Genomic DNA, 26,827 nt, shown 5'->3' with positions numbered 1-26,827 from the left:
TTGTAGACCCTAGCTAATTATTTTCACACTCTTTCAAAATCTGCTGGGGAGGGGTTCAGCTAACTGGTCATCTAGTTAGCCAGCAAATCTATGCAATATTTAATCAACAGGTTTTGGCCGTATTTCAGCTGCCATGCATTCTAGTAGTATAGTGCAAATTACAAAATTGTTATGAAAGAGGCTTTTTTTTTTGGCATGATGATGTTGCTTTGTAAAATATAGACACAAACTTCTAGGTTACACCAAGAGATCAGTTAGGTTTTCACACAAATATGACACTGGTGCTGTAGAAAATTTTTGAAGTCCAGAAAACTGTAAGAAAAAACATCATTTGTAATCACGCTACTGTGCTATAACCACTGTTTATGTATATATACATATCTATGTATATAGATACATAGATATGTATCTATGTATATAGATACATATATACACATATATATACACATGTATATATATTTTTTAATGTTTATTTTTGAGAGAGACACAGCGTGAGTGGGGAGGGACAGAGAGAAAGGGAGACACAGAATCTGAAGGAGACTCCAGGCTGAGCTGTCAGCAAGGAACCCGATGCGGGGCTCAAACTCACGAACTGTGAGATCATGACCTGGACTGAAGTCGGCTGCTTAACCGACTGAGCCACCCAGGCGCCCCACCACTGTTAATGTTTTTAATGTGTTTCCTTCCAGCCTTTTTTTGGGCCCATATGTTTTATAAAATGGAGTTTATATTTCATATGCAATTTTATATCTTGCTTTAAGACCTACTCGCTGTACTTATTACTTTCGTCCGTTACTCACGTTATTCACAAATGATTTTGTGGCTGGGGCACCTGGGTGGCTCAGTCGGTTGAGTGTCCGACTTCGGCTCGGGTCATGATCTCGCGGTTCGTGAGTTCGAGCCCTGCGTCGGGCTCTGTGCTGACAGCTCAGAGCCTGGAGCCTGTTTCAGGTTCTGTGTCTCCCTCTCTTTCTGACCTTCCCCCCGTTCATACTCTGTCTCTCTCTGTCTCAAAAATAAATAAACGTTAAAAAAAAATTAAAAAAAAAATTATTTTGTGGTGACGGTGTTATAACGTCATGAGGATGTTCTGTAATCTCCTCAGCTCTTCACATGAAAGCGAATAAGACGTGGTAAAATGGCCCATCTGATTGCATCCTGTAAGACCTCACAGATGTTAGAAGAACTTGGCTACGGGGCCTTCCATGGCTGCCTCTTCTCTAGCCTTGTCCCCTCGTGTGCTCCCTGTGGTCTCTGGGCCCCAGTAGGTGTTCCAGCCATCCGGGCCCTTTGTACTTCCTTGACCTCTCCTTGCAAATGCCTCTTCCTCATTTCGGATGCCTCCCCTTTCCCTCACTTGGTTATCCTGTTCACCCTTCAGCTCTCTGCTCAAGTGCGCAGTGCTCGGGACAGCCTGCCTGGAGTGGGCCCTGATCTGGGCTCATGGAGCATCCTGCCTTTTCCCGTCACACCAGGGAGCCGTAGTCCTTATCTGCTCCTTTTTGTGGTTGTTAGTCTGGCCTGTCACCTCCTCCACAAAGTGAGCTGCAGGAGAGAATGAGTTGTGTTTGTTTTTGTCCCTCTTGTGTCCCCAGTGCCTGGAATACTTGTTTTGAATGAATGAATGAATGAATGAATGAATGAAAAAAACAGATGTGCTAACAAACTAGTTCCCTATGTTGGGACCTTCAAGCAGCTTTTCACTGTGAGCACCTTTGTTCGAGTACCTTTTGTATTCTTTCCTTTAATTGATTCCCGGAAGTGAATAACTTTCTAAAATGCACTGGTAAGAGTGCTTCTCTCCCAGCATGGGGAACATTTGGAGTGAAGTAATTTAAAAACAGTCATATGGACACTGCGGCCCTGTGTGTCGGTTCACGGTCCTAGTGAGTAAGGCTTGCGCTTGAGAGTCTGACGTAGGCTCCTTGGAATCTTCATCAGATTCATTCCCCTTGGCAGGAAACAGGGCACGGAGGGCTTTATCAGGTTTCTGTGTAATAATACAAAAAAAAAAAGGCAGAGCCAAAGATTCTCCTAAGACCATTTAGATCTTGCATTAGAGGAGAAAGTACTGTGATTTGTTTATTTAATTAACGTTTTGAATCTTGGGTTTCTTTCTCCAGTGTTGTTTATACCAATAAAATCTATCACCTTCTGGATTTCTTTGTCATTTGAGAAAGATCCAAATTAGTTTCCTGACATTAGCCTTGGGTTTAGCATGCAGACAGAGTGCTAACTTTCAAATTTGAATATTTTAATTACATTATGTGAATTGTACCCTCTGGTGTTTATGAACTACAATCGATTTAAATATTTTTAATTTAAAGACAAGGCAACCTATGTTGATCAAGCATAGTTGAATGGGTAGTTCCATATATACAGACTTTGCAGTTCTAGTGGATACAGCTTAATGGGCTCTGGTCAAGAGCACTGAGTGAGATTATCAGTGTTTCTGAGGACCTTCATGGACAACCTCGACATACTGTCCAGCGGGAGTATAGGTACAGAGGAGAGGAAGCCTCACTTGCCTGTGTGTCATCTGTCAATTCCTGTCCCTGGTGCATGCTATAGTACTTTAGTGGCCATCATTCACTGACTTCAGAAACAAGGCGGGGCTATTCCAACGGCACTGGAAGTCCCGTACAGGGGACTTTCTCTGTGTATACAATTACATTGGGGAGGGGGACTGGTGTATGTGGTGTTTGCTGGCATCATAGAGGAGGAGGAGGAGCACGCAGGCTCTAGAGGCAGACAGTCTGCTTGGGGTCAAATCCTGGCGTCACCGCTTACTAGCTGTATGATCTTGGGCACAGACTCAGTTTTGTCATCTGCAAAACGGGTGTAACGAGGCTAGAAATAAATATAGTTAGTGTCGGGTTGGGCAGTTCACACATCCTTAGTGATTATTAGCTGTTATTACCATCTCATACACATGGCCATATTGAAAGAGAAAGGATCCACGAGGCAGACCATGCTTTTATTCTCCATCACACACACGAAATCTGACACAGCGCTTGAAACACACTGGCAGGTATTCATAAATGACAAGCATTAATAAATTATTCATGAGGTTAATAAACGGCAGTTGAACAGTAGCCCTCTTTTCCCCGTCTCAGCTCTAAATTAGCCGTGGTAAAGGAGGAGGGCGATGGAGACTGGAGCATCAGCTCTGTTACTGATGGAGTTGCGGGGGACACGGTGTGGTGCTCATCAGCACGGGGCTTCCCGTTCCTGGGCACCTGACTGCCTCACCTGCAGTCCTTGACCGCTCCTGGCCAGGCCCACGCATGCCCACCTAGCTAAGCACTCACTGTACCACTTGCTGTTCACGGGCAGACCGTCCTTGCCAGAAGGGGAAAGTTGGAGCTCGGCTCATGAGGTCCAGGTGACCAGTCAGATAGGCCCGTTCACTTGCCCTGGGAGGACGTAGGGATGCGGGTCTTTCACCGACGGGTGGCAGCGAGGGACGAGCTGGTTGAATGAACAAGCAAGTCTGGCTTGTTGAAGCTGGTGGACAAACCCAAGCAGATTGTATCTGGTCTCATGGAGCCGATGGAGCTTGTTCCGTTGATGACGGGTCATGTAGCCAGAAGACGTACAGGTCAGCTTTGGAGCACAGCTGGTTGTTGTGTACGTTGTGAGTGACACATCCCTCTTCCCTCTTTCTCCTCTTGCCTCCCTCTTCTCGTTCTGCAAGCCTCAACTCAGACATCTCCTGTTTAGCAAGTTTCCCAACTACCTGAATCCAGGTTAGATGTCTCTTTCTCTCTCCTCCCCCCCCCCCCCCCCCCCCCCGGCCCCCCGCACATGTTCCCATGGACACTTGCCCCACTGTCGTGCAAGCATGTGCTCACCTGTCTCCCCTCCCCCAGACCGTGAGCTCCAGTCTCTGTACGCGCCTGGTCTATACTCGGCCCTCCGGTCCGTCCCGCTTGTTGCCGAATGAATGCCTCCATCCAGCCTCAGGGCCGTTTGGGTCACTTTGAGCCTTTGGCGTTCGGTTCCCAAGAAGGAGTTCACGGTCCTTAGGGAGGTGCGGCGTCTCCAAGGGTAACGGTGCTGTCGTCTGTTTCCAGGCTAGGGCCCACCCAGCTCAAGATCTTCACCTGCGAGTACTGCAACAAGGTGTTCAAGTTCAAGCACTCGCTGCAGGCGCACCTGAGGATCCACACCAACGAGAAGCCGTACCAGTGCCCCCAGTGCAGCTACGCCAGCGCCATCAAGGCCAACCTGAACGTGCACCTGCGCAAGCACACGGGCGAGAAGTTCGCCTGCGACTACTGCGCCTTCACCTGCCTGAGCAAAGGGCACCTGAAGGTGCACGTGGAGCGCGTGCACAAGAAGGTCAAGCAGCACTGCCGCTTCTGCAAGAAGAAGTACTCCGACGTCAAGAACCTCATCAAGCACGTCCGGCACGCGCACGACCCGCAGGACCGGAAGGTGCAGGAGGCCCTCGAGGAGCTCTGCCTGCTCACCAGGGAGGGCAAGCGGCAGCTGCTGTACGACTGCCACATCTGCGAGCGCAAGTTCAAGAACGAGCTGGACCGCGACCGCCACATGCTGGTGCACGGGGACAAGTGGCCCTTCGCCTGCGAGCTGTGCGGCCACGGGGCCACCAAGTACCAGGCGCTGGAGCTGCACGTGCGGAAGCACCCGTTTGTGTACGTGTGCGCGCTGTGCCTCAAGAAGTTCGTCAGCTCCATCCGGCTGCGCTCGCACATCAGGGAGGCGCACGGGGCGGCGCAGGAGGGCGGGCTCTTCACCAGCTCCATCAACCAGAGCTTCTGCCTCCTGGAGCCGGGCGGGGACATCCAGCAGGAAGCGCTGGGGGGCCAGGCGCAGCTGGCGGAGGAGGAGGAGTTTGTGTTCCCGGGCGTGAATGCGCCCAAGGGGGCGGCCTGCCCCGCAGACGCAGACGCTGGGCCCGACGAGGGGGCCGACGAGGGGGCCGGGAAGGAGCCGCAGGCCGCGGCGCAGGAGCCCGCCCCGCCCACGCACTTGGCCGTCCCCCAGGCCCAGGGGGCCGCCCTGCCACCCTGCGGGCTGGAAGCTGCCGCGGACGCCTCGGACCTTCCTTCGCAGGCGGTGGTCTCCGAGCAGTTTTTACTGAAAAATGATCCCTCCTCTGCGGAGGCTCGCACCGCCCCCGGGGAGACCTTGGACGCCCGGCGCGGAGCCTCCTCCCAGACTCAGGGTGAAGAAGTCCCATCACTGCCATCCAAGGCCGGAAGTGCGGGAGCGAACCTGGCCGCGCGGGGGGCCGAGAGCCCCCCAGAGGCAGGGCAGAAAATGGCTGCCCTCCCGTCCGAGGGACCAGATCCTAGTAGGTGTCTCAGGTCAAACCCAGGCGAGGCCTCGGACCTTCCTCCGGTAGCAGGTGGAGGGGACGTGGCCCTGCCCCAGCCTGACTCTTGCAGCCCGGCCTCCGAGCACCGGGCCGGCATCAGTGCGTTCATGAAGATCCTGGATGGCTTACAGAAGAGAAGGATGAACACCGGCTTGTGCGAGAGGATCCGGAAGGTGTACGGGGACCTGGAGTGTGAATACTGCGGTAAGGAGGGCGGCGCTGGGCAAGCAGCCGGCTGAGCGCTCGTTCCCTACAGCCCCGCCCGTCCCCAGCCTGCTTTGGGTCACCTCGTGTTTGGTTTGAGCTCGTGTCTCTTTGCAAAGAACCACTCGTCAACGAGCTGTGCTTCATCATTTGTAGACAGTAGGAGGCGGCCACCTGTGTCACAGTCTAGCAGTGTGGCGTATTTGTGGAGGTGGCCGCGCTGGCTGGGGCAGGCACACGCAGTGGTCTCTCTCACGGCTGCTGCCGGAACTTGAGCCAAGAAGAATGGTTCTTCTGGCACGTGACAGGTTCAAAGTGTAGCTTGAGTCGTGGCCCTGTTCTCCCTGCAGCTCCTTGTAGAGAGCCCCGATTGGAGCCCTCGCAGCCGTCCGTGCAGGCAGGGCCCCTGAGGCTCCCCGAGAGCTGGCAGCGCGGGTGGTGGGAGAGCCCAGCTCTGGCCCAGGTGTCGGCAGGGGTCAGAGACCCTGATTCAGGCAAGTGCCCAGCAGCATGTGGTGCTGTGATTGGTCCTCAGGAAACACTTGTTTCCTCCTGTCCTAGCTCTGATGTCACGCAAACAGCGTAGCACCCGTAAAGTTCACAGCCTCCCGCCTCTAAAAAGCCATTTCCAGGCAGAAGTGAGGAAAGCGTGAAGGGTGACCCGGACAAGCCGGAGAGGGAGACAAATAGAGTAGTAAAAAAGTAATAATGAGAAAAATCAAATCCAGTCTGAAAGAAACTTCCTTGTTCTCACGTGCCGATATTTTTTTAGGCAAACTTTTTTGGTACCAAGTGCACTTTGACATGCACGTGCGCACCCACACCCGGGAGCACCTGTATCACTGCTCCCAGTGCCATTATTCCTCCATCACCAAAAACTGCCTTAAACGCCACGTTATTCAGAAACACAGTAACGTCCTGCTGAAGTGTCCCACCGATGGCTGCAACTACTCAACTCCAGATAAATACAAGCTGCAGGCACATCTTAAAGTTCACACAGAACTGGTAAGTAGTAAGCCCGGGCAGCAGCTTGTCTGCCCCCGCTGCCCACTGCTTTCTAACCTTTGTGCGCATGGGAAGGTGCCCCGCTTCCCCGTGAGCCCTGCACGCGAGCGTCCTTCCCAGGAGGCTTCGCCCCGGGACCCCCTCCACAGGCAGAGTCTCAGATACGTTGCAAAATGATGAGGCGGAACAGATTTGCTTTCTGGGCCCACTGTTCAGCATCAGAGAAAACCTCTGGAAGGAAGATCTACAGCGTGGAACTAAAGCAAGGCTTTCTTAAGTGACATCGTAAAGAATCATCAGCAACAGAAGTGGCAGTAGGAAGAGCTGCCCCTGGCCGTTGAGAGGTTACATGCCGTGGTGCCCGCGGGGCGGGGGGCAGTGTCTGGTTCACGCGGAGAGCGCGGTAAATGTCGATGACGCTGGTGTCCTCTTGTGTTACTTGTTGTCGACTCTCTGTGAGGGATTGTCTGTGAAGCGCTCTTATTTAAAAACAGAAAGGCGATCGTTTAAGCCAAGATGCTGTCCGTATTCATAATGGTGAAGTGTGTTTAATTCTTCGGTGGAAAGTGACGTAACACAATGAATGACTGTTTAGTTTTGCAAATTCTCATGTAACTCAAGGGGCTGACACCCGAGAGTGGTTTGAGCCTTGTTCACGTGATAAAGGAGGCACAGCTGGCCCCAGGCGTGGTTCTGCGTTAATGGCTTTCCTTTTTATATCACAGACGGCTTGGCTCAGAAGGAGGCTTCAGAAGCTGGGCCTGCTTCCACTCTGTTTTGGCACAAAGATCACCCATGCTGTAGAAGTTGGTCACTAAGGGTGAAGTCAGGGTGCTGTAGGTATAGTGGGTGGGTCAGAGCCCATGCTTTAGGGTTAGATGCCCGGGTTCTGATACTGCCTCCAGCACTCGCACTGGCTGTGGGTGTTGGGACAAGTCACTTGTCCTTTCTGAGATTTGGTAGCCTTTCTGTATAAAATATCTATGAAGAAGTATATGTGCATTTAAAAAATAATTTTTTTAATGTTTATCCATTTTTGAGAGACAGAGAGGGGCAGAGTGCGAGGTGGGGAGGGGCAGAGAGAGAGAGAGACACAGAATCCGAAGCAGGCTCCAGGCTCCGAGCTGTCAGCACAGAGCCCGATGCGGGGCTCGAACTCACGAACCGCGAGATCATGACCTGAGCTGAAGTCGGATGCTTAACCGACTAACCCACCCGGGCGCCCCAGTGTATGTCCATTTTATACACGCACACGTGTGTATACACGTACATGCACAGACTGCACGTGTTAAACTCACACGTATGCACGTGTATACGTGCGTGTATTACACACGCCTGCAAATGGCAGAGCACAGATGTACGCATGTGTTTGTGTGTGTAGATAGATCTCCTAGGGTTACTGGGAGGATAACCTGGAAAGTTCTGGAGCAAGAACCCGGAGCAGCGATTGTGCTGTCGACTGTGTGCTTGCTACTACATGTGACCTGGGACCTCTTAGCACATGTTCTCTGTCCCTCTTTCTGGATAGCGCATGAAGGCACGCCCTTCTGTTTCCTTCCAGAAGAGCTTTTAGATTGGTGTTGATTCCTGTACCATCTTAGGGTGGAGAAAACCGGGGTGGCAGAAATCATGGCTATGACTTTGCTAGAAACGCACATGAAGCCAGGAGCTGAGTGAGGGCGACATGAGGACAGGGTGCTGGGGGCAGCCTTGGAGGGTAGCAGTGAAGACCAGGAACCAGACCGTGTGTTTTAAACTCTGGCTCCCCCATTTACCGTGCATCCGACTTCAGGATGAGTCATGTAACTGCCCCATGCCTCGGTTTACCCATCCTCAGGGGAAGGTGAAGTGAGAGAACACGCGTAAACGTTTTAGAACAATGCCTGACGAGGAGTAAGCACCATGTGCCGTTGACTATTAACAATTGCTATTACTTACTGTAATTATCATGTTGGGTCTTGTTGTTCTGCCCTGAGAGACTTTGAAATGGAGGCTGAAGGTCGACCCCGAGGAGGAGGCTGGGAAAGAGCTCGGCAGTGTGTGCGGCCGCCTGTTTATCCTGTACCCATTTTCCTTGCCTGTCGCGTGAGTCAGAGGGACCCAGGTCCAGCCCAGGCTTTTCTTGCCTCTGGATGCTGGTACTCAGCCTTCTGGCCACATACCTGGTCCTCAGGGTCAGCAGGGCCATGTCGGGAACATGTCCTGAGATCTTAAGCCCCAGTTTCACATGCTTTCCTTTATCTTGATAATCCAGCACTTAGAGAAGCTTCTCTTTCCAACTCCCTGTGGTTGCGACTCTTCCTTCTGAGAGGCTTCTCTCCCTACTGTGGACACCTGAGGCAGCTGGGGAAGTGGGTGCTGAAGAAGGGAAGGAACAGTTTCTGTTTCGTCCTGTGGTCTGGACCCTCGAATCTTTACTCTCATACCTCTTCCGGGAGGTGGGATTATTTCCTCCCCGGGGCGGATCAGGAGCCCTCTCTGTGAGATCATTCGGTAGCTTGCCCCCCATCACGCTGGCCGTCAGGGTGGGCGGAGCTCAGGCCTGCGTGCTTATCTGTGAGCCACGCTCCTGTCACTGCCCACGCTGCATGGTGGGTCATGAACGGCAGCCACGTGCTTCTGAGGGGCCTCTGGGACACTTGCACACCGTTGGAAGGGACGTGGTGGGGGTACACTTTGTCCCATCAGAGCGGGGGCTGTGTTGATACTATCCGTGCTGTGTCTTGTGCCACAACAACGAAACGTCCCTGAACGTTACTGCAAGAGAGGAGCGGGAGTAAGGGAGTGTGGCTCTGTTGACCTTATAAAAACAGGGTGTTTTCGTGATTCTCATGAACACTCGTGTTTTCTTAGACGTTGTTGTTTGATCTATTCCCTCCCCCCCAATATTTGCAGTTCTTCCATTTGAGACACTTTTTAAAAAATGTTTATTTGTTTAGAGAGAGAGTGTGCGAGCAAGGGTGGGGCAGAGAGAGAAGGGGGAGAGAGAATCCTAAGCAGGCTCCACGCTGTCAGCACAGAGCCAGACACGGGGCTCGATCCCACGAACCGTGAGATGATGACCTGAGCTGAAATCAAGAGCCAGATGCTTGACCAACTAAGCCTCATGGGAGCTCCCATTTGAGACACTTTTGAAGGTAAATGTGCTACTGCTGCTCTGAAGCTCGCGACACAGGTCAGAGGCGCCGCAGTCTACGTGCCAGGCGTTGGGGCTTCGGATGTGAGTGAGACCCGGGGTCTGTCTTCAAGGTGCTCTTTGTTGCACGGGAGGACAAGCAAGGGGACAGTAATGGCGGTATGGCAATGAGGGAGGGAAGTGAGGCGAACACAGAGCGCCCTCCTCCTCCCACTCTGCCCCAGGGAGGTCCCGGCCAAGGTAGAGGGCTGCCCGGAGGAGGGGTTCCGAGCTTGATGAGTAGGCTTTGGCCACGAGAGAGGCCAGCAGAGAGGCAGCACACAAGGGGAAACCTTCTGTATTCCCACCAGGATATTGACAGCGTTTCCCATGAATCACTGGGACTATATTGCCGATGTAGTCAGATGGCATCATGTATGAAAACGGGCTCCGGTATCTTGATTTTAGACACCATTTGTCTTTTGAGCCTATAAATTATTTCTGTAATGAGGCCAACGTTGCCCTGGTGGGGAGATCTTCCATTAGCTTGCACTGCTTCCTTGCCCTCCCCAAGCCCTAGGCAGCCACTAATCTGCTTTCGATGTCTGTGGCTCGGCCTGGCTGGCACTTTGTATATATATAAACATACGTGCTTTCTCAGGGTCGCGGTGAGGGTCCCACAAGATAGCACAAGTGAGCTTCGTGATGTAAAGGTGCCGAGCCAAGGACTCTGGTCAGGGAAGGGTCTACCTGAGTTGGGAGAGTGGTGTTGTGTGACCTCACCTCGGCCTGGGGCTTGGTTCCCTTACCTGTGACCCAGGGAGATGGGCCAGGTGTGTCAAGAGTCTGGTTGGGCTTTTGCATTTGACCCAACACTTACGCATTTTCAACACAGATTCCCATGCGGTGCAAAATTAAGGAGATTTCAGATTGACCCCCTGCCCCCCCAATGGGCCTCCATCCGGGTCCATCCCAGTTGTAATAGGAGTCTGGCATAATTTGGCTGAGTTCCTATTTCTGTGACTCTCCACCATTTCTTTTTTTTTTTTATTTTTTCATTTTTTTTAATGTTCATTCGTTTTTCGAAAGACAGAGTGAGAGTGGGGGAGGGGCAGAGAGAGAGGGAGACACAGAATCCGAAGCAGGCTGCAGGCTCCGAACTGACAGCTCAGAGCCCGACGCGGGGTCGAGCCCACGAACCGCGAGATCATGACCTGAGCCGAAGTCGAACGCTCAGCCAACTGAGCCACCCGGGCGCCCCTACTCTCCACCATTTCTTAGCTGATGATGCACCCAATGATCAGAAGGTGTGACTGCATGTAATATAGTCTCTCCTTGCAGACCCTCCTTCTCTTGAGCAACCAGATGTTGTGACTTAGCGTCCAGGATGTATTGGCATCCAGGTCGTGTGGAGAGCCAGTCAGGGGAGGCAGTTAATGATGCTGCCGGAGCAAGCCCACTTTTTACAGCACTGTGCAGACTTTGTGCAGGGGAGACTTAGGAGAACCCGGCGGTGATGAAGTGCCGCGGGCTTTGGGTTGTGACGTGTTGTAGCTCAGACCTCGTCTCCACCCCTGTGATCTTGGGCGTTTGCCGAGCCTCTGCTTTTTCAGCTGTAACACGAAAATTAGGTACCATCTCCTGCCCCTTGGGGTTGTGGCGAGTAAATTAGAAAATCTATGTAGGGGTGCTGGGTGGCTCTTGATTTCAGCACAGGTCACGATCTCACAGTTTGTGAGTTCAATCCCCGCATAGTCTCTGTACTATGACAGTGTAGAGCCTGCTTGGGATTCTCACTCTCTCTCTTTCCCTCTCTCTCTGCCCCTCCCATGGCTCTCTCTCTCTCTCAAAACAAATAAACTTGAAAAAGTATATATATGTAGAACACTCAGGTCAGTTTTTTCAGTCCCTAGGTCATGGTCCATTTGGATAGTTGTGAAATCAATGGATTTCAACTAGTAAGTTGAGCACAACTAGTGAGCATATCTTAAGAATGAAGTTCGGTAGAATAAAATAGAAACCACCAGTCTTAGTCACCCTGACCCAGGGTTAAGTTTTGTTTCCTGAGGCCTTTGTTTCCACGTCTCCGTGTGTTTATGTGTCAGCGTGTGTGACGTTGCCAAACGGGTGGCCCCCTGTGGGTCCCAGGAAAGCAGTTGGTAAGTTGCTGACCCAGCTGATGTAACTCATGACACCCCGAATCAGAATCACATGGGGTGACAGGTCGCCGGGCTCTTGCCCCCTCTGTAAATTGAGGGGGACCTGGGAATCTGCGCCTTCAGTCCCTCCTGATGGACACGATTGAAATGGCAGGAAACAGAGCAGATGGTGACTGCTCAGGATATGTCAGTCTTTTCCCTTTATCTCCAGCTTGGGCGCTCTCCAAGAATACCTCACAGGTATCCAGCCGATCTGAGGGCGCCGTGGCAGCCACAAGCCCGCCCGCCCTTGGGAACGGGCACGTTTTGGTGTCACGTGCTGACTCCGCCCCTCGCAAGGCTGTGGCTTCGCTTCCGAACTTCTCTGAGAGTTCGCTTCTGCGAAGCGCTCCAGGCTTGCTGTGGGGACTCGGGGATGACGGATGTGAGGGCCGCGGCACAGGTCCAGGTGTCCAGGGGAGAGGCGGGTCTGAGCTAGCTCGTCCTTCTCAGTTAGCAGGAGGAGGAGAGCGGTAGTATTGGGCCGGTGGAGGACGCCTCCGTCCATCCATCCAGGGCGTGGTGGTCTCTTGGCACATGTTTGAAATTAGCGCTTGCCCGGTCTTTGAAAAGTGCTTGGTCTGTTTTTGGCTACAAGGGTACACATATTTAAATCATCTTGCATGTACTTGCTGGAGGTAAAGTAAAATAATATCTTGTCAAGAAAACACAGAGAAAGTAGAGGAACCCACCCTCTGGATCTTTCTGGAAATAAATGGATTTGTCATTTTTTTTTTTTTTTTTTTTTTTTTAGTGGAGGAAAATATTATTGAACTAAAGCGATTGGATATGAGGTTTTCCTTTTCCAAGGGCCGGGAGCCAGATGGACTTTTCCTCTGTGATCGCAGACCGTTTGTTTCTGTGTCACCGTGTTTGGGCATTTATCCGCAGCCCTGGGGACCTAGGGCTGGCAGAGCTTCCTGGGCGGAAAATGCAGCTTCCGTGAGCAAGGCCAGTGTGCAGAATTGGAGGGCATGGCCTGACACAACAGAACTGCTTTCAGCGGACAGGATGATCCTGGAGTCGACCTTCTAAATGGAGCACGTTTGGGGCTTTTATCTAGCTTGTTCAAATCAGTCCCCATTTCTGCCTTCAGAAATGGGTCACCTTTTCTGCCTTCGTCATACCTTCTGCCTCTGTGTGTTGGCAGTTCCCAGTGGCTCACGGGCCCCTTGAGGCCAGGGCCAGTGCCTCACACCTCTGTCCTCCGCCCAATGCCTGGCACGTAACAGGGGCCCTTGGAACGTCTGAGGAATGAACGAGTGAGTCCATGGAGGACAGCAGATCCCATAACCATAGCCTTTTATTCCTGAGAAATTGGTCAGAGTGCAGTCTCCCACCTTATTTTTTGAACTTGATATCAAATATTTTATTTTAGTTTTTGTTCTTTTTTTAAAGCCTATTTATTTATTTTGAGAGAGGGAAAGAGAAAGAGAGAATCCCAAGTAGGGCTCGACCCGCAAACCCTGAGATCGTGACCTGAGCCGAAATCAAGTCGGGCACGTAACCGACCGAACCACCCAGGCGTCCTGATGTCAGATATTTTATAGGAGTGGTAATGATGCGATAGTGAATTCCCTTGGTGGCAGGGGCAGGTTTGCTGTTCTCCACCCACTGCTAGTTTCAGACTTGAGAACTGCCCAGTTGCTCTGGGGGCCAGGGCACCTGCTGCAGAGCTGTTGACCAAGGTGAGGTTCACCCAGGCAGAGAGCCAGGGCCTGAGCCTACGCCCAAGCCCTGGGGCTACTCCTGCGCCCCACACTGTGGCCACAGACTCTAGCTGATGCCTTTCTTCTTTCAAAGGGTCCTGTGTTGCTTTGAAGGCCGTTTCCACCAGAGCAAACAAACTCCGAGGTCTGGGCTCCTTGACCGTCATTATTACCGCACGGGCCTCTCCCTCTCCGCCTCTGCCGGGAACTCTTTTAACAACCGCTCTTTTTAAGTTTGCTGTGTCAGTTTGGGTTTTCATCTCCGGCACGGAACTGAGGTCGAAAAAAGAAATAAATGAGTCCTAAGAGTGCGCCCTCCTCCCAGCACCCTTTCCCACCGCCTGTGTCCTTCTGACAATCTTCAAAGACATCAAGAAATGAGGGGCCCTGATAAGCTCTAAGATAAATTGCTTTCAGACTATCAGAGATTAAAAGAAAAAAAAATCAAATAGCAAGGACTCAGGGGAGATCACTGTAAACTCCTTCAAAGCCCTTCTGAACTCCTCCATCATCTCTGCTGATGAGGGCACCGGGGGCAGCTGACAGGCCTCCTCCAGGACGTGCACCAGGCCCAGTGGCGTCTTTCCAAACGGTCTGTGAGCACGAGTTCCCGTGTGCAGACCCAGGGAGTGATGGAGTGACCTGGAAGGGTCAAGGGCAGAGGAGGACAGCGACAGAAACATCCCGAGCAGCCCTGAGCCCACGATGTAGCCTGCGTGGAAGTCTGTGGCATTGGCTGCGTGCAAAGCTCAGGGCAGCTTCCCTGGAGCTGCCCGGACCCCTGGGACCCCTGAGCTTGGCAGACATTGCTTGGAACCCAGGTGTTTTGTGGGAAGTGCATCCAGACCTTTTGGTGGTTCAGGGGGACTTTATTAGGTTTTGTTTTTGTTTTTAAATACCCTTCTCCTGAGTATGCTCTGGGGAGCACCACCCTCAGGAGAGGTTCTGCAACGGCAGCAACTAAACCACAAAGGAATTTGGGAGGGTGCTGGCTCAGTTCCCTCTTGGAGACTCCCAGGCTGCGTTAGCCCCCAAGAAAGTCTGGTGTCTGAGGCTGAGTTGCATTGATAGCAATGCGGCAGCCACAGCAGCAGAGTCTTTCAGATTTGTTGAGTGCTCACCATAGGCCAGGCTCTGTTCTAAGCACTCTATGTGTGTTGTCTCAAACTTTATTGTTTAGAACAGTTTTAGGTTCACTGCAAATTGAGCGGAAAGTGCAGAGATTTCTCTGTCCCCAAACGTGCACTACCTTCCCCACGATTGACATCCTATACCACGGTGGTACCTTTGTTGTAATCAGTGAACGGGCATTGACACACTAGTCACACCCAGAGTCTGGAGTTAATTACATTAAGGCTCCCTCTTGGTGCTGTACGTTCGGAGGGTTTGGACAAATGGATCATGACGTGCGTCCACCATGCAGAGTAGTTTCACTGACCTAAAATTCTCCTTGCCCGCCTGTTCATCCCTCCCTTCCCCCTGCATTCTGGCCACTGTGGACCCTTTTACTTTCTGCATCGTTCTTTTTCCAGAATGTCATACAGTTGGAATCCTATAGCATGTAGCCTTTCACACTGCCTTCTTTCACTTAGTTACACGCATGTAAGTTTCTTCCCCATCTTTTCATGGCATGAAGGCTCATTTCTTTTTAGTCCTGAGTATATTCCATTGTTTGGTTGTGCCACAGTGTATCTGTTTGTCAGTATTATGGACTTGGGCCATTCTAACAGGTCTATAGTAGTATCTCATTCTTGCTTTAATTTGCGTTTCCTGATGACATATGATGTGGAGCGTCTTCTCATTTACTTACTTTGGTGAGAGCTGTCTAGGTCTTTGGCTTGTTTAAAATTTTTTTTTTATTGTTGACTTTGAAGAGTTCTTTGCATATTTTGGCTAAGAGTCCTTTATCAGATATATCTTTGGCAAATATCTTCTCTCATTCTGTGACTTTTTTTTTTTCTTCTCTTGACACCATCTTTCATAGAGCAGAAAATTTAATTTTAATGAAGCCCAGTTTATCGATTCAGTCTTTCATGGATTGGGCCTTTTGTTGTATCTAACAAGTCATTATCATATTCAAGGCCATCTAGGTTTTCTTTTTTTTTTTTCTTTAAAAAAAATTTTTTTTTTAATGTTTATTTGTTATTGAGAGACAGAGAGACACAGAGTGTGAGCAGGGGAGGGGCAGAGAGAGAGGGAGACACAGAATCCGAAGCAGGCTCCAGGCTCTGAGCTGTCAGCACAGAGTCTGACACGAGGCTTGAACTCACAAACTGCGAGATCATGACCTGAGTCACCCAGGCACCCAGGCGCCCCCAACTAGGTTTGCTTGTATGCATTCTAGGAGTTTTATAGTTTTGTGTTTTACATTTAGGTCTGTGATCCACAACGAGTTAATATTTGTGGAAGACTGTAAGATGTGTGTCTGTCATTTTGGCTGTCCAGTTGTTCTAGCATCATTTGTTGAGAAAACTGTCCTTGCTCACTTGTATAGTATTTGCTGCTGTGTCAAAGATCAGTTGACTGGGCTCTATTCTCTTTCACTGATCTGCTGTCTATTTTTTTTTACCAGTGCCACACTGTCTTCATCATTGTTGCTTTATGATAAATCATGAAGTTGAGTAGTGTCAATCTTCCAGCTTTGTTTTTCTCCTCCAATATTGTGTTGGCTATCCTGTTTTTGTTTTTGCCTCCCTGTATAAGCTTTACAGGCAATTTTTCCATAACCATAGAATAACTTCCTGGGATTTTGGTTGGGGTTGCATTGACTCTATATATAGATCCAGTTTTGAAGAACTGACATCTTAACCATATCGAGTCTTCCTGTCCATGAACATGGGATAGCTTTCTACTTTTTTTTTCTTTGATTTCTTTCATCAGCATTTTGTAGTTTTTCTCATATAGATCTTGTACATATTTTGTTACATTTATACCTAAGCATTTCAGTTGTGCGTGGTGCTCATATAAATGGTATCATTTTTAATTCCAGATTCCACTTATTCATTGCTGATATATAGGATAGCAATTGACTTTTGTGCATTAACTTTTTATCTTGTAACCTTGCTGTAATGATTGCTTATTAGTTCCAGGAGTTTTTTTTTTTTTTTTTTTTAATCTATTCTTCCAGACTTTCTACATAGATGATTATGTCATCTGCAAACAAAGACAGTTTTGTCTCTTTTTTTCCTGACGTGCATGTCTTTATTTCCTTTTCTTGCCTTATTGCTTTAGCTAGGACTTCAGTACAGTGTTGAAAGGAGTATTGGGAGATGACATTCTTGCCTTAATCTAATCTAATCATAGTGGGAAAACATCCAGTTCCACTCACTATTAAGTATGATGTTAGCTGTAAGTGTTTTGTAGATAATCTTTGTCTAAAGTTGAGGAAGTTCCTCCCTCTTCCTAGTTTACTGAGATTGTTTGTCATGAATGGGTGTTTCATTTTATGAAATTCTTTTCCTGCTACTGTTGATATGAGCATGTGATTTTTATTTCTTAGCCTGTTGGTGTGATAGATATTATTTGATTTTAGAATGTTGAGTCAGCCTTGCCTACCAGGGATAAATCCCACTTGGTTGTGGTGTATAGTTCTTTTGTTGTTGTTTTTAAAGTTTACTTATTTTGAGAGAGAATGAGGGAGAGCATGAGCAGGGGAGGGGCAGAGAGAGAGGAAGAGAGAGAATCCCAGGCAGGCTCTATGCTGTCAGTGCAGAGCCTGATGTGAGGCTTGAACTCATAAACTATGAGATCATGACCTGAGCTGAAATCAGAGAGTCAGATGCTTAACTGACTGAGCTACCCAGGCTCCCCATCCCATTTGGGGTATACAGATCTTATTATACATTGTTGGGTTTGATGTGCTAAGGTTTGGTGAGGATTTTTGCCTCTCTGTTCATGAGAGATATTGGTCTGTAATTTACTTTTCTTACAATGTTTTTTGTCTATTTTTGCTATTAGGGTAATGCTGGCCTCATAGAATGAGTTAGGAAGTAATTCCTCTGCTTCTGTTTTCTAAAAGAGATTGTAGAGAATTGGTATAATTTGTGCCTTATGTGTTTGGTAGACACATCTAGTCTTGATGCTTTTTCTGTTGGAAAATTATTAATTATTGATTCAGTTTCTTCAGTAGAGATAGGCCTATTATTATTTCTTTTGGCATGAATTTTGGCAGATTGTGTCTTTTAAGGAATTGGTTTGTTTCATCTAGGTTGTCAAATTTGTGGGCATAAAATTGTTTATGGTATCCCTTTACTACCTTTGTAATGTTCATGGGATCTGTAGTATGTCCCCTTTTTCATTTCTGATGTTAGTGGCTTCTGCCCTCCCTTTTGCCTAGTTAGACTGGCTAGAGGCTTAATGATTTTATTGATCTTTTCAAAGAACCAACTTTTGGTCTTGTTGATTTTTCTCTATTGATTTCCTGTTTTTAATTTAATTGGTTTCTGCTCTAATTTTTCATATTTTTCTCTTATGCTTAACCTGGGTTTAAGTTACTCATCTTTTCTACTTTCCTAAGGTGGAAGTTTAAATGATTGATTTTAGATCTTCTTTTCTAATATTATACATTCAGTGCTATATAGATTTCCCTCCAAGTACAGCTTTCATTGTTTTCCATATATTTTGAGAAGTTGTGTTTTCATTTTTATTTAGTTTAAAATATCAAAAAAATTTTTTCTTGCGATTCCTTCTTTAACTCGTTATGAAAACTATATTATTTAATATGTATGTATTTTGATATAGTCTTAGCTATCTTTCTTTATTGATTACTAGTTTAACCCATTGTGAGCAAACACTCTATGGTTTCTGTTCTTTTGAATTTGTTGAGGGCTGTTTTATGGTCTGGAATGTGGTCTGTTTTGGTGAACGTTGTATGTGACCTTGAGAAGAACGTGTATTCTGCTGTTGTTAAATAAAGTAGTCTATGGACGTCAGTTTACCCAGTTGATTGATTGAATTCAACTGTGTTGTTGAGTTCAGCCATGTCCGCGCTGACTTTCTGCCTGCTGGCTCTGTCCGTTTCTGAGAGAGGGGTGTTGAAGTCTCCAGCTAAGACAGTAGATTTGTTTATTTCTCCTTTTGCCATCCTACCATTTTTTGCCTCATGCTTTTTGACTCTGTTGTTAGATGCGCGCATGTTAAGGATGATTATGTCTTCTTAGAGAATTGATTCCTTCAACATTAGGTAATGCCCCTTTTCATCACTGATAACCATCTCTGAAGTCTGTTCTCCCTTAAATTAGCAAGCTACTTCCCGTTTCTTTTGATGAGTGTTAGCATGGTATATCTTTCTCCGTCTATTTTCTTTTAATCTGTATGTGTCTTTAAATTTAAGGTGGGCTTCGTAGAGCCAACATATAGCTGAATCTTGTTTTTTGATCCAGTTTGGTAATCTCTTTTTTTTTTTTTTTTAATTTTTTTTAACGTTTATTTATTTTTGAGAGACAGAGAACGAGCAGAGGAAAAACAGAGAGAGAGGGAGACACAGAATCCGAAGCAGGCTCCAGGCTCTGAGCTGTCAGCACAGAGCCCGATGTGGGGCTCAAACCCACGAACCGTGAGATCATGACCTGAGCCGAAGTTGGACACTTAACCGACTGAGCCACCCAGGCACCCCAGTTTGGTAATCTCTTAATTGGTGCAGTTTAGATCATTGATGTCCAAAGTGATTATTGATACAGTTGAATTAATAGTTACCATATTTGTTACTGTTTTCTGTTTGTTGCCCTTGTTTTCTGTTTCTTATCTTCTACTCTTGTTCTTTTCTGCCTTTTGTAGTTTTAACTGGGCATTTCATATGGTTTCATTTTCTTTCCTTTCTTAGCTTATCACTTACAATTTTTTTTTTTTTAACTTTTGCTAGTGTTTACCCTAGAACTTGCAGCATACATTTACATAGAATCCAAGTTAGCTTTCAGATAGCACTGTTCTACACTGTGGATAGTGTCAGTATCTTGTAGTAACAAAATAATCCTAATTCCTTCTTCATACCCTGTGTATCATTGCCGGTATTTATTCACTTATATATAAGCATATATATGTGTATTGAATACATTGCTGCAGTCATTATTTTGAACAAACTTTATGTTAGATCAATGAAGATTAAGATAAATAAGAGCTTTTATTTTACCTTTACTTCTTCCTTCTCTAGTGCTCTTTCTTTATGAAGATCAACTTTTGACTTTTTCCTCTTTGTTTGCTTTTTTTTTTTAACTTTATGTTGCTTTAATATTTCTTGTAAGACAGGTCTTAGTGGTAACAAATTCCTTCAATTTTGTTTGTCTGAGAAAGTATTTTCCTTCATATTTTTTCCCCTTTTCTTTCTTTCTTTTTTTTTTTTTTTTGTTTTTTGTTTTTTTTTTTTGAGAGAGAGAGAGCAAGACAGAGCACACATGGGTGAGCTTGGGAGAGGCAGAGGGAAGAAGGGGAGAGAGAGAATCTTAAGCGGGCTTTGCACTGACATGATGAGGGGTTTGATCTCACAACTCTTAGATCATGACCTGAGCCAAAATCAAGAGTCAGACATTTAAACAGTTAGCCACCCAGGTGCCCCTCCTTCATGTTTGAAGGGTAGTTTTGCAGGGTACAGAATTCTGAGTTGGTGTTTTTTCCTTTATGTAAACATTTCACTCCATTCTCTTCTTGCTTGTGTAGTTTCTGAGAAGTTGGGTGCAATTCTTATCTTTGTTCCTCTATAGGTAAGGTGTTTTTTTGTTTGGTTTTATTTTTTACCTCTGGCTTCTTTCAGTATTTTTTCTTTATCTTTGGTTTTCTGTAGTTTGAAAATGATGGGTGTAGTTTATTTGGTATTATTCTTACTGGATGTTCTCTGAGTTTTTGGGATCTGTGGCTTGGTGTTTGACATCATATTAGAGAAGTTCTCAATCATTATTGGTGTAGGTATTTCTTCATTTTCTTTATCTCTTTCTTCTCATGTTCCTACTACATACACGTCCCTTTGATACTCTGTTCTGTGTTCATCAATCTTTCTGCTTTCTTTTCAGTTTAAAAATTCTTTTTTATATTTATTTATTTTTGAGAGAGAAGAGTGAGCAAGCAAGCGAGCGGGGGAGGGGCAGAGAGAAAGGGAAACACAGAATCTGAAGCAGACTCCGGGCTCTGAGCTGTCAGCACAGAGCCCGACGCGGGGCTCGAACCCACAGACTGCGAGATCATGACCTGAGCTGAAGTCGGACGCTTAACTGACCTGAGCCACCCAGGCTCCCCTTGCTTTTCAGTTTTAGAGGCTTCTTTTGAGATATCCTTAGACTCCGAGATTGAGCTGTATCCAGTCTAACATGCCCATCAAAGGCTTTCTTCATTTTGGCCACAGTGGTTTTGATCTCTAGCCTCTCTTTGTTGGTTCTGAGAATTTTCGCCTCTGCTTCCATTGCCCCTCTCCTTTACGTGCCGTCTGCTTTGTCCAGTACAGCTCTTACTCTTAGTGTGCACATTCAAGTTGTTTTAAATGCTTGGTCTCATAATCCCCAAATCCTTGCCGTATCTGAATCTGCTTTTGATGCTTGCTCTGTCTCTTCAAACTGTGCTTTTTGCCTTTTCGTGAGTCTTGTAATATTATTCTTCCTTCATAGCTGGACAGGATGTACTGGGTACAAGGACTTGCCGTAAATAGGCGTTTAGTAATGTATTGGTACGGTGTGGGGGAGGAGAATCATTCCGTAACCCTGTGATTAGGGCTCAGTCTCTCAGGAGCCTCTGCCTATGGACATGAACTTCACCAGTGTTCCTCATTTTTTTTTTTTTTTTCCAACTCCCTTAGGTGGGTAACGATGGCTAAAGTGGGCCAGGTTCGGGTCTGTCCTTTCTCCCGTGTGGAAGGCTGTAGGGGGCTGGAATTGGGTACTTCTCCTCCTCCAGGTAGCTTAGTCTCCGATAATACCCCGGCAAGCTAGGCTCTGGTGAACTGGTTTCCTCTGGGGGGCAGGTGTTGTCAAGGATAGAATGCTCCAGCGTGTTTCAGAATGGTTCCTTTTCCCTTCTCCCTGCCAGAAGGATGGGTTTTTCTCTGATGCTCACTGTGAGTACAGGGTGGAGGCCCTAGGGGTAAAACTCACAAAAGCGGGTGCCCCTGGAATGCTGAACTCTCCTACTTGGCCATGGTGAATTTCCAGCAGCTTATCAATTCCAGTCTTGGTTGCCCTACTCTGGTCCCGGTTTTCTGGGGGGTGTCTGCCTGTGGGATTTTGCTCCAGTAAGTTGTGATTCTCTGCCTTCTCTTCAGGTTGGGGGGCCCTGGCTTGCCCCTGTGACCTCACGTGTCTTAAGGGTTAAGAAGGGTTGTTCCTTTCTCAGCGTATTCATCTACTGTTAGGATGGAGTAGAAACTTCTAGCCTCTCCCGTGCTGGACTAGAAGTTGCGAGTCTGCTTTATGTGTTTGTAATTTCATTTTTCCTCCTAGCAACAGGCGGTTTTTATTGCCATTTTACAAATGAGGAAACCAAGGCGCGGACGGTTAAGTCACTTGCCCAGGGTTCCCGAGCTAAGTGGCGAAACCAGGATTTGAGCTCAGGGTCTGTGAGTCCTGAGTCTGTGCTCTTGGTCACTGTCTTATAGGAGCAGGAACTCGGGACTACAGGGGTCTGCCTTGGACGCCCATCTCTGCCCTCCGGGGGGTGTGGCCTTGGGTGGCTCTAAATGCCCCGTCGGTCGTGGTATGTAACACACAGCACTCTGGACGAGGAAGTTCGGAAGAAATGGTCGCTGTCGCTACTGCTGTTATTAGTCTGAGTTGACTGCGTTTCTGGGTGGCTCTGAGGGTTGTGTTCGTTTACTAAGACATGAGAGCACTTGGTTCGATGCCGAGCTCCTAGCAGGTGCCCAACAAATGGTGGGGGTTCATTCTGTAAATGCAAGTGAGCGCGGACTGGGAACACCTTCCGGAACTATCCTTGCCGTCACGGCTCCTGCGGTTCTTGCAGGCTTGTGAAGTTTGTTCACACAGGTCACGCCTCTGAAGCTTCTTGTGGTTTTTGCGGGCGTTTCTCTGAGTGATTCGTGTGCAGCCTCACTTGGTTGTCTTTCCTGACAGGCGCGTCGAGGGTGGGAGCACGAGTGAGACCCGTACACATGGCTCTCTGTTGTCTGGCCGCCTCTCCCACCTGTCTGGAGCCCCTGCAGAGCAGGTGGAGTCCAGAGGCCGACCTTTCCCTTCCTCAGCTTACCCCTCGCGCTCGTCCCTCGAGCCCCTGTACCACCGAGTGGCATAAACACCCGATGTTTCTGGTCGCGCAGTTCTGGAGGCTAGCGTTCCAAGATCAAGGTGTCAGCGAGGTTACTTCCTCCTGAGGGCCATGAGCGAGAGTCTGTTCTCTGCCTCCCTCTGAGCTTAGCGTTTCGCCAGCAATCTTCGTCGTTTCTTGGCTTGTAGAGTCGCCACCTGGATTTCTGCCTTCATCTCCACGTGGGATCCCCCTGTGTGCAGGTCCCTGTCCAAGCACCAGACCCGTTGGATTGCGGTCCGCCCTGATGACTTCTTCTTAGCTAGTTACAGCTGCAGTGACCCTCTTTCCAAATGAGGTTTCATTCCGAAGTACTGGGGGGTTAGGACTTCACTACGTGGATTTTGCAGGAGACACGGTTTAACCCCTAACACCCACCCTCTGGGGACGGTTGGCCCGTGAACTAGCCCAATAGTGAGCCGAGGGAAAAGGCAGATGAGCAGAGCTAGAGCCTGATCATTCACAAGCGTTTCTCCTTTCGTGGGAGCTGGATCCACGAAGCGAGGAGCATGAACCTCCGTGGGACGCGGCCTGGGGAGTAGCAGGAGCGGCCCGGGCGGGCCTGTGTGCATTCCGGTTCAGACGCCCGCTCCTCCTCTCAGACTCGGGGCTCATCCCTCTGGGCCTCGGTTTCTTCATCTGCAACGTGAGCTCAGTAATGCCTGTCCACTGAGAGTGGTTGTGAGTCCCGGTAAAATAACTCTGTGAAACCCCCCCACACCACGCAGAGAGCATTGGAGGACATAATACGCATTGGGTCGCGGAGCAGCGCCGGTCTGCGTGGTAGACCTCGAGGCCAAGCCCTGCCCTCTGCTGGCCCGGCCACCTTCACCGGACCCTCGTCTGTAAGCCCCGTCCCTCCCTTCTGACGCGGAGCCGCTACTGTTCCCGGGCTGTGAGGGCCAGGTGCAGGGGCATGTCACACGTTTGCAAAGGTGCACTGTGGTCTGGCCGTGGTGGCGGTGGTGGTGACGGTGGTGGTGGACGTTCCACGGAGCCGAGGTTTAAGTGGGACGCTTAATTGACTGTGCTCTCTTTCTGTTAAGGACAAAAGGAGTTATTCTTGTCCTGTGTGTGAAAAGTCTTTTTCAGAAGATCGATTGATCAAGTCGCATATCAAGACCAACCATCCTGGTAAGGTTATGCATTTTGGAGAGAAAATTAACTTTAAAATGCTTATGTCTCATTCAGTTATTTGTTTATTCATTCATTTATTTTTAATGCGTTTTTAATTTATTTTTGAGAAAGTGCTGAGCGGGGGAGGGGTAGAGGGGAAGGGGAACCAGGATCCGAGGTTCACGCTCCTCGCTTCGTGGAGCCAAACACGGGCCTTGAGCTCATGAACCGTGAGATCGTGACCTGAGCCCAAGTTGGACCCCTAACTGACTGAGCCACCCAGGCACCCCTAAAATGCTTATGTTTATTTTGAAACACAGCATTACATGTCAACTGCACTAAATGGAAATAAAGAGGGACGGAGGTATAAGTAAATTTAAGGGATACGATTACCTTTATTTAAGGTTGGGAATTTATAACCATTTACTTCATTTTATCCTTTCATCTGGCCTTCAGATACTCTCCCCACACTGTCATCTCCCTCCCCCCTTTTCATGTGCACCTTGAATGCCTTCAGATGGGTCACTTACAATGCAGGTCTGACCTAGACTCCACTCCCTGGAAGCCGGTGCCTGGCCCCCGTGAAAAGCTTGTTCCCCAACAGGGTGGTTTATGAAGGGTGTGCACTCCCAGGCTGAGGAGCCTTGGCGAGTCGGGGTGACTGTCACCCTGGGTCTCCCCACACTGGTTTCCTTAGCCACTTAGAGGTGTGAGCACGAGCCACCTGGCCACTCATGCCTGCCACACTTCTGTTCTCGCCAACTGGGACACATTTCCTCCATTCTGCCCCGTTAATTCCTGTGTGTTCTCTGTGTTCTTCCTTGGGGAGGATGTGAGGGCTCCCTGGCTGGGGACGCTGACCCCTGTGTTCAGGTCGTTGCCACCTCCTTGCCACCCCGTGAGAGCCTTGGGGTAGGGCTGCCACCGTTAAGGCCCATCCCCAGATCTGGGTGTCACACGGGCAGGCCCGGGGGCACAGACATGGGTGCTAACATGGGTGCTGTGTGTGGCAGAAGTGAGCGACAGGTAAGCCGGTGCACTTCCCCTGCGTCCGTGTCCCTTTTCTCTTTGTTTTGTGTCAGCTCTTGTCTTTGGGCACCGACTGCCTGATTACCGATGATAATGGGGAAAAGTAGAGAGATCACAGAGTTCATGAACTCTCACGTTCTGTCCGGGAGCAGATGGAGCCCTGAGGCCTTCACCCGTGGTGTCCTGGTGGCCTCGTCCTGCCCTCCCCGTGTCGGCCTGTGTCCCGTGTCACCCGTGTCCGGTGTGAGCCGGGGATGCTCATTTAAACCGCCCAACCTTTGCTCATGAACGTGTGTGAGCTGTTCTTTCTCTTTGGGTGAAACTTCAAATGTCTACAAAACAGGGTAACAGGAGGGACCCCAAGGATCCGTAACAGCCTGGCCTCTGCACCCGCGTGCCCTTTATCAGATTTGTTTCCTGTACTGACCCTCCAGACTTTTGTCCTAGAATATCTTCAAGTTCGTCCCACACGCATGCCATTTCCCCGTAAAAGAACTTAGGATGCATCTGTAGCAAGTAAGGGCGTCTTCTAAACACAACCACTGGGTCGCCATTAAAACAGACTTGTTATGAGGAGCACTGGGTGCTATGTGTTACATTCTAAATCTGAAACCAATTTTACCCTGTATGTTAGCCAACTAGAATCTTTTTTAACTTTTTTTTTTTTTTTTTTAACGTTTATTTTTGAGAGAGACAGAGACAGAATACGAGTTGGGTTAGGGGCAGAGAGAGGGAGACACAGAATCCAAAGCAGGCTCCAGGCTCCGAGCCGTCAGCACAGGGCCCGACGCGGGGCTCGAAGTCACGGACTGTGAGATCGTGACCTGAGGCGAAGTCGGACGCTCAACCGACTGAGCCACCCAGGCGCCCCTAGCCAACTAGAATTGAAATAAAAACAAAAGTAAAATCAGGCAAAACAAACAGAATTAATGGCAATTCCTTATCATTACCTACCATTAGTTCATTTATTTATTTATTTTATTTTATTTTTTTTAATTTTTTTTTTCAATGTTTTTAATTTATTTTTGGGACAGAGAGAGACAGAGCATGAATGGGGGAGGGGCAGAGAGAGAGGGAGACACAGAATCGGAAACAGGCTCCAGGCTCCGAGCCATCAGCCCAGAGCCTGACGCGGGGCTCGAACTCACGGACCGCGAGATCGTGACCTGGCTGAAGTCGGACGCTTAACCGACTGCGCCACCCAGGCGCCCCCCATTAGTTCATTTAAAATTTCCCGAGTCCACTGAAGATTGTTTGAATCAAGACTCAGGCATTTTGTTTTTAGTTGTCACGTCACTCGAGTGTCTTGTATTCTGTGGGACACCCCAGCCCACTTTTGTTCCCGTGACATCAATTTGTTGGAGGGACCGGGTCACTTCTCCTGTAGATGATTTCACGTCCTGCATTTGTGTGACGGTGCCTTGTGGCATTGTTTCTCTGTCCCTCACGCTTTATGCTCACAGATATTTAGATCTGAGACTTGTAGATTCTGGTTTAACTTTTAATGCCGAAATTCTATTGCTGGACTCCATGGGGCACATCTGGATTTGTCACGTTAGTGCTGGGGTTCGGGCACCGTCACGAGGTTCACATCCATCTTCCATGAGCCGATCTCCTTTGGCTTCTGATGATCACCCTGCTTTTCATCTAGAGGTCTCCATGAGCACTATTTCCGAGGTTCTCGGGAGGAGGGTTCAGCTGAAAGGGCTGATTGGAAAGAGAGCCATGAAGTGCCCGTATTGTGATTTCTATTTCATGAAGAACGGCTCAGACCTTCAGCGTCATATTTGGGCTCACGAAGGTGAGTACTCATCTCTCAGGATGGAGCATCCTTTCAATGTCCTGCTTCTGAGCTTCACGCGGGAGC

General features: G+C 48.6%; 1 protein-coding gene across 8 annotated transcripts in view; it reads left to right on the top strand.

Annotated features, from left to right (window-relative positions):
- ZFAT (zinc finger and AT-hook domain containing) overlaps positions 1-26,827 on the top strand; it is a 345,664-nt gene that overhangs the window by 168,063 nt on the left and 150,774 nt on the right. For 7 of the 8 annotated variants that reach the window (XM_078441802.2, XM_078441799.2, XM_078441798.2 and 4 more), the window contains 5 exons: positions 4,077-5,551; positions 6,324-6,556; positions 23,544-23,660; positions 23,862-23,949; positions 26,612-26,761. In XM_078441802.2, coding sequence (XP_078297928.2) covers positions 4,077-5,551; positions 6,324-6,556; positions 23,544-23,660; positions 23,862-23,949; positions 26,612-26,761 — 2,063 coding nt within the window. The remainder of the gene's footprint in view (positions 1-4,076; positions 5,552-6,323; positions 6,557-23,543; positions 23,661-23,861; positions 23,950-26,611; positions 26,762-26,827) is intronic. The other variant, XM_078441801.2, reaches the window with a different exon arrangement.

This window comes from Panthera onca, chromosome F2 (assembly GCF_046562875.1).
Source record: "Panthera onca isolate mPanOnc1 chromosome F2, mPanOnc1 haplotype 2, whole genome shotgun sequence".
In the NCBI taxonomy this organism is placed as follows: Eukaryota; Metazoa; Chordata; class Mammalia; order Carnivora; family Felidae; genus Panthera; species Panthera onca.
The sequence above is the reverse complement of the archived record's forward strand: the minus strand, read 5'-3'. Positions and strand labels throughout refer to the sequence as shown.